At 42.4% G+C, this 8,034-nt stretch overlaps 1 protein-coding gene across 1 annotated transcript in view; it reads left to right on the plus strand.

Annotated features, from left to right (window-relative positions):
- Positions 1 to 7,652, plus strand: part of camkvl (CaM kinase-like vesicle-associated, like) — a 36,267-nt gene extending 28,615 nt beyond the window's left edge. The window contains exons 5-11 of the mRNA XM_078253975.1: positions 885 to 1,023; positions 1,831 to 1,951; positions 2,546 to 2,621; positions 2,808 to 2,944; positions 3,228 to 3,306; positions 3,402 to 3,489; positions 5,093 to 7,652. Of these exons, the coding sequence (XP_078110101.1) occupies positions 885 to 1,023; positions 1,831 to 1,951; positions 2,546 to 2,621; positions 2,808 to 2,944; positions 3,228 to 3,306; positions 3,402 to 3,489; positions 5,093 to 6,589 (2,137 nt within the window). The 3' untranslated portion in view covers positions 6,590 to 7,652. The remainder of the gene's footprint in view (positions 1 to 884; positions 1,024 to 1,830; positions 1,952 to 2,545; positions 2,622 to 2,807; positions 2,945 to 3,227; positions 3,307 to 3,401; positions 3,490 to 5,092) is intronic.
- Positions 7,653 to 8,034: the final 382 nt, after the last annotated feature.

The following is an 8,034-nucleotide window of genomic DNA, read 5'->3' on the forward strand; positions in this document are numbered from 1 at the left end:
CTGAAGTGTGTGTGTCTTAATTATGTATGTGCCCTCATGTACCTTAACACACACACACACTTAGTACACACTCCATCAGCTAGAGGGTAGGGGTTGAGTCTACCCTTTATTACTGTGTGCTCTGTTGCTCCCCTCAGCAACAGAGGAAGGTGTTAGATTGTATAAGATATTTGCTCTTAGTAACACTCAACATTACTCAGTGCTCCTGAAGCACTGCTTGGTCATAATAGGGTCTCTACAGAGAGCTTGAGATCGATACGTCACTTGTGACTAGTGCATTTTTTTTAACATTTGAAACTTTATTTGAAAGCAATAATATTGATTGGAGCCGAGTGGGCAAATTATTTCCCTTCTGTTACTGAGATAAAGAGAGACACTCAAAGTAATTGCAGTCATCTGTGTGTGTGTGTGTCTGTTTATGAGTTGGTGTCTGTTCAAAGCTCACATGTTTGCCCAGCCAATAGTCCTCCATGCTGAGGGCGATACGTGATGGTCACACCCATCATTTATACACTCTCCCAAGGTAACCAAGTCTTTTAGAGTAATGACCAATACTCTAATTTGTATTTGCTCAGCATTACTAGCCTTAGGCCAGTAGAAGCAGATTGCCTTACTAATGAACAAAAAAAACAGGAGCACAGGGCTTTTGATAACTGTGTTACTGAAAGCTTAAAGTGAATTATTTTGTTGCATGTGGATAACAGTTACACCAACTTGCATTCATTTGTATTAGTATATTTGCAGATGTGTGTGCTTATGTTTGTGTGTGTGTGTGTGTGTGTGTGTGTGTGTGTGTGTGTGTGTGTGTGTGTGTGTGCGTGCGTGCGTGCGTGTGTGTGTGTGTGTGTGTGTGTGTGTGTGTGTGTGTGTTTGACTGGATGCAGTGCCACAGGAGGAGATGTATTTGACTGGATTCTGGACCAAGGGAATTACACAGAGAGAGACGCATCCAATGTCATCAGACAGGTCCTTGAGGCTGTGGCGTACTTACACTCCCTCAACATAGTTCACAGGAACCTAAAGGTACACACTCCTTTCTCCTTCTCCCTACATGGTATGCGTCCGAGTGTGGAGAATGTCATAGCAATAAAATGACTGATGGCATGCCTCTAAAAATGCAGGAAGAAATATAACAAACAGATTGTTTGATTGGGTGGCTCTCTCTTCACTATTACATCCCAGAAAATAATTTTCAGTATAGTCAGCAGAATCTCTTTGGAGACACATAAATACATTGCACTGCCATCTCATTTAATGACTCAACATTTGATAACCTCATTAGCAAGGGAGTAAACACGGACTTTATGGCTTAATGCAATCTCTAGTGATGCACGCGAACATAGACAGATTCATATCTTGAGGCCCCATTATCAACCTATTCGGATGTTGGGCTTCAGACTCCCCCTACTGGTAGAAGCCCAAATTTCTTTGTATATACTGCTATATGGTCTTGACTCCTATGTCCTGTATACCCATGAAATTGAACACAGAACACAGACAGATTTCAGCATAAAATATTATTTAAAAATTCCATTGAACATAATAAAATAATAAAACATATGCTCAAATCCCCACACATGCTCTCCTAATACAATGTCTACTAATAGCACAACATCCAACCTGGTGTATATCCAGCCATCATCATCCCAACCAGTCCTCAATGGTCTAAACAGCATCACCATCATCACAATGCTGAGACAGGTTGCAGTGGTATTATTTATTATCAATGTCCATATATTTGTAGCAATGAACCAATTCAATAGTGTGGAGGAGCTCAGGCTGTGTGTACATGAGAATACTTAAATACTGTATGTCCCTCATTTTGTTTAGCTGGAAAACTTGATGTACTACAATGAAAACAACCACAACAAAGTAGTTCTGCGAGACTTCTACTTGTCCCGGTTTGAGAACGGACCCATCACAGAGCCTTGTGGAACACCAGAGTACCTAGGTAGTATACCCTCTATTTAACACCATGTATGCTTCTGTTTGTATATATAACTTTACTTCTCTATGTTTCTCTGTCTCTCATATACTCATATGCACTTCCATTAGCTTTACATCCTGTTTGTGAATATAGGCCTGTGGGCATATTTTACCTTTTTGATGTCTTTTCTTACTAGTGCTTTTTACTGTAAGATCAAAATCTGTCAGAGATGAACCGTTATAGTGAAAAACAGTCATGAAACCCAGTAAAACATGTACACAGAATTGAGAACACCTAACTCTCGCCCTCCTCCCACTCCTCCTCTCTTTTCATATCCTCTCATCTCCTGTGTGTCTCGCTCCCCTCTGAGGTGTATGTGAGGGTAAGTTGGAGTGCAGAACTGTGCTTTGGCCTGGTTCTCTCCAGTAAAAGGTCATTATTCATAATGCTGAGATGAGTAATTAGACAAATAAATAAGGAATGCGAAAAAGTGAGCTCTTGTCTGTGCAGGGTGGAATTATGAATGCCGTGCAATGGTTTATAAATGAAAACCCAGCCACTCAAATCTCTCTTCATCTCTCTCTTTGTATGCCTACTCTTCTCTTTGCTGCCTCTCAGCTCCTGAAGTGGTGGCTCGTCACCGATATGGTCGTCCTGTGGACTGCTGGGCTGTGGGTGTCATTATGTTCATACTGTGAGTTTCCATAAGTAATTACCAAAGCTATAATTCAACGAGCAGTGCAAACAAACTGAGCTGCATATAAAAATTCCAGCTGAATAATTTCTTTGTTGTTTTTGAAGGATATTTCCAGAAGTTATTTGCAAGGTTTCGAATTACCTTCCCTTGCTCGGTCTCTTTATGCATGTTCCCCTTTTGCAGCTTATCAGGTAACCCTCCTTTTTATGATGAGACAGAGGAGGAGAACACAGATCTACATAATCGCATCATCTTCTGTCGCATTGTTGCTGGTGACTTTGAGTTTGATTCTCCATACTGGGATGACATTTCACCTGCAGGTACATAGCTCCACCACATGATGGCAATAAATACACAGTTTTTTTGGCATGAAGCATTGGACGTGTTGGTAGAAAAAAGTCTACTTGTCCAGCAGTAGCCTAAATTTAAAGGAGCTATTTAAAGTAATATATTTAATGTCACATAGCTCTTATTTGTCACTTTTAACAACCAAACATTTAATCATCTTCCATGATTTATCAAAATTTACATTCTCTGTTTTAAAAAGAAAATTTCATAGATAACAGATAACGCCACCTTTTGTCTTCATTGTTTCTCTCTCAGCTAAGGAGCTTGTCTGTCGACTCATGGAGGTGGACCAGATGCTGAGAATCACCGCACAGGATGCACTTTGGCATGAATGGTAATTGTGTGCACATAACCACAAAAGCACAAACATTTTTGGCACACATCCACAGGATTAGTACTCACTTGTATGCTGTCTGTCATCTGTGACAGGATTGCAGGGAATGGTGCATCGGAGAAGAACCTTAAGGATGGTGTGTGTGCCCAGTTTGAGAAGAACTTTGCAAAGGCCAAATGGCGGGTATGAATTCACTCACTCTCTTTCTGTAACAGTTCATGAAGTTGGGGAAAACATAGCCATAAGCAGCAGAGAAAAAAGAGGAGGAACAAGATGAAAGTTAGGGCCAATAATTAAGATGCCTTCAGAGAAAATGACACCAATGATTATAATGATCTATTTCTAATGATGATTGCACATGAGGTGCTTTTAGCTCAGCATACAACTCTGCAGAGGTATGTTTTACATTTGCAAATTATATGGTGGTCATAAGGAAGTTCCTGGGGGTTTAAATGCTAAAGACCAAGAAGGGGGAAGTCAAGATGGCAGTGCTGACCTAACGGCATAAGTAACAGTCATAACCCTCTTCTCTCTTTTCCCATGTGATTCCCAGGAGTTGAAGGTATTGTAGTTCATTATGAGGGAGAGTGGAAGGACAGAGCATGGGCAGAAACTCACCTTCAGTCTGGCATGATTCAATAACAAAACATCTTTCTAATGGCTGAACATCCTCTTGATTTAAAAAGAGGCTTCTATTGGTAAATGTGTCTATAATAATCAACCAATCAGCAAACACTTAAACCTCAGTCAGCCTTGAGATGTATTGACCATGTTTGGGCTGGTGAAACTCTCATCATAAGCTCTGTTCCTGCCCACTGTCACTCCTGTCCTGTCCCAGAAGAGATCCATCCACTCTGCCCCACTTTTCTTCATTGGATTAAGACCCAGATGTTCAAAGTGGCCCGCTCTGCTCCTTTCTTATTCCTCATCTGCACTAGTCTATGAAACCATATTGGTAAAAACAAGATAATGATCAGCAACAGGGAAGATGGTTTGCTCATTGCTTGTGTAGTTTTGTGTAGATAAGGAGAGGAAGAAATGGAAAGGATATAAGGGATATAGGCCACTGTGGACTGTTGAACCGCAGTGATTTGAACTATAAGGCCCTCTGTCATTCCTCTTACATGAATCCTGGCTCATTGCCCCATACTGTACCTCAGTGTTACATTCAAGTCATACTTAAAGCTGTACAGAAGCTACTCAGTTGAGCCATCTTGCATTCAGTGACATTTCTGTGTCCAAATGGCTTTTCACTTCCAGAGAATCAATTCCCTGGTTTAGAAACAACTGCTAAGCTCACACATTTTCCCTTACTCCTTAAGTGTTTGTAGTTTGAAAGGAGTCAGATGGGTGTAAGAGTGAAGGAGAAGGAGATTTACACTTATCTGTTCGCTAACCTTTTTCCGACAACAAGCTTTCAAGGAGTGGCTTGGAGAGAGTGAGTCTTGAGATTGATTTAAACCAGGGTATAATATGTCATAGCCTCCTGGAAGTAAACAACTGACACCAGTCTTACTGCACTGTCCCTTCGCACTAATCACATCTCAGCTCTTAGTATAATGATGCTAAATCATGGTGCCGTGACAGGCTTTTTGTCAAATGCTTGTCTTCGAAGCTTCTTTTTTATGCTTTGCAATAACCAACTATAGTATCAAAGTTTTGCTCTTTTCTTTCAGGAAAACAAGCCAATATGGGTGTTAATGAAAAAAGCAACATACTGTAAATCTAATTCTCTTCACACGGCTATCCTTCTCTCCTTTTTTCTTTGCCTCTGTCTGTTTTTCAGAAAGCGATCCGTGTCACCACCTTCATGCAACGATTGAAGAATTCAGAGACACTGACTGAAAGTTCAGCCGAGGCTCAGGGCAGTGAGGAGGCAGGAGACAGTAAAGGGGGTGTGTCACAGGGAACAAGTGATGAGGGAGACAAAGGGACGAGTGATGGAGGGTTGACGTCAAGTAGTGTGTCTTTAGAAGTTTCTGTTGAAAATACACCGGTAGGTATGGACCAGGATGAGGGGAGGAGTAAGGTCGGAGAAAAACAGGATGAGGTAAAGATGAGCATTATCCCATCAGTAGGAACGTCCCCATCAGATATTCAGGAGCCTCTCTGTCAGAAAAGCCAATCAAATGCAGCCCCGAAACTCACACAGGAGGAGCCTGATAAGGTTGGTGCAAAGAAAGCAACAGGTGATGGAACCAGGAAAATAGCTGCCAATTTGGGTCAAAATAAAGTTGTTCCAGAATCCAAACCGACTCCCGTGATGACGCCTGACCCCTCCAACCTGTCGGACGGTTCTTTAGGCACTAACCTTGACAAAAAACACACATCCACCTCCCCTGATCCCAGCAGCAAACGTAAGATGGCTGCAACGCTCCATGGCCCTCTACACACAGCCTCTGTTGTTGGAACAGCCTCACTAGAGAAGAGGCCAGCCGCGCAGAGGGAGCAAAAGGATGAGACTGACGGAAGCTGGTGTCAGACACAAGTACCTGATGCAGTGGCAGAGAGGTCAGTGGCAGTCACTCCAGCAATGGTGCCTGGAGTTGGGGCAGATGTAGGACTAGGAGTTAGATTAAGGGGTGATGCTAGCCCCGTGTGTAGAAGGGAAGGGGATGCCAGGATAACAGACAGATACAGCGCTGAGTTTAGCATAGCGAGGCCAGGTCCTGTGACAGGACAGGGTTGTTATGCAGTAGGCAGCTCTGCTAGTTTGGGCCGTCACGCCACACCATACAGTCCAGATGTTGGGACTATTGGGATGGGGATGGCAGGAAGCTATGGAAGTCCATACAGTTCCCTGTATACGAGTGGAGCAGGGGTAGGGATGTACGGGACTGGGCTACCACATGGAGGAGGTGGGAGTAGCACTACAAGCGACTGGCAAATGGACAGTGTGATCGAGCAGATAGAAAAGCAAATGGCCGCCGTGCTGGAGAAGATTGAGGGAGACATGCCCTCGCTGCTAGAGCAAATCAGTGACTGCCCCGCTGAACCACCACGTGCCAGGAGCACACACGCCTCTCCAGCCACCTCCCGTGCACGCTCCTCACAACACTCCACGACTGCAACCTCGGCCACTCCTCCGCCTCTTCCAACTTCTCCCAGGCCTGTGCTGCCATCTCTCCCTCGCCTTACTATCCCTCCTCCCTCCTATCCCCCACCATCCCCACCCACACAATCCTCACCTCAGGTTGCAGGAGAGCAAGAAGACATGGATGGACAGAGGGATGCTGCTCGTACCAGCCAGTCCCCGAGAGCTGGGATGGGCAGGGGGTTATGAAGCAGATGTCCATGATGCAACAACACATGTAACATTGAATTTATAGTATAAATTTGAAGGCTTAAAGACCCAGAAGTATCATCCATTTACTCCCTATAAGAAAATGAATCATGTAATGTTGTTTGGTTAGACTCTGTGTTCATACTGGTTTGAGAGAAAACTCCTTATTGAATTCAAATACTCTTACGACTAGAGTGTAGGGGGAGTAGTGTACTGGATCTCTCTGTAAGCTGCAAAGAGAAAGATCTCAAAGGTTTGTTTGCATCTCAAATCCAGATTGTGCGCATGACTGCTCACCATACAACCTCCTCATACTGGAATCCAAGCACTCAGCACAGTTTGCAAATTATAAATCTACACAAGTCAGAAAAGCTTGATGAAAATTCTCAGCTAATAGTGAGAGTTAACAGGAAGTGTTATGATATTGCATTATTCCCTATGAACTGTAAATACAAACAAAGAACTGGGTTACTCCCATGTTGTACACTTCCTCATATCCAAGCTGATCCATTTCATTATTTTTTGTTCCTTTTTATTTATGTAGCTATTCATTCTACAGTAAGGCTGCAATTATGAACTTGCAGTCACACAGTTGTACAGACGTTTGTGAAACTGAACTGATCAAGTATTTCCATTTGCTGCTGGAGATTGAGATTTGTTTTATTATATAGTGTATTTAAACTTGAACTGTCACTCAAAGTCTTGTGAGTTACTCCACACCTGTTGGAGAGCTGGGGAAACATCTTAAGATGCAAAATGTTGCGTAAAGGCTTTGCAATAACACACACACACACACACACACACACACACACACACACACACACACACATTTCCTTTCCACATTTTTTTCAAAGTTCTCCAGAACTTTTGCCTAAAAGGTATGTTTTAATTTTTCTCCAGTTTTGTCGACACATTCACTTGGTACTGTTAATGGCTCCTTTTTATCATGTAAAAAAGTCTTTCTGAAGTTCACTCTGCTTTTGGATCTATGTAATACCAGGTTATGTGCTTTTCTCCTGAACAAGTCTAGACATCCACTATTTTCTGCCCCTATGTAAATTGTGCTCTGTTTGCAAGTCTTTCAATAAAAAAAGAAGAAGAAAAAAAAGACGCAAGATCTCGAGTTGTTTTATTGGTTAAAAGTAGGCTAGTTGGACCTAAAATGATAACACTTTAAAAACTGTTGCAATATATAGAACACATAGGGTCATATATAATGTATAGAATTACAACTATGCTTTTTTTATGGCTAGTGCTGAAAGAACCGTTAACCGCAATGCCTACAAGTCCCATCTGGCCCAGCGTGAACTTCGGATTAGTCTATGCCCGTAAAGGCACGGGGGGGAGAGAACATATTCGTTAACGGTTAATACATACGATTAAACTATGTAGCGGTGTAGAATTTAATACACTTTACCTTCTATATATTGTGGTTGAACATGAAA

The sequence above is a fragment of the Sander vitreus genome, chromosome 7 (genome assembly GCF_031162955.1).
Source record: "Sander vitreus isolate 19-12246 chromosome 7, sanVit1, whole genome shotgun sequence".
In the NCBI taxonomy this organism is placed as follows: domain Eukaryota; kingdom Metazoa; phylum Chordata; class Actinopteri; order Perciformes; family Percidae; genus Sander; species Sander vitreus.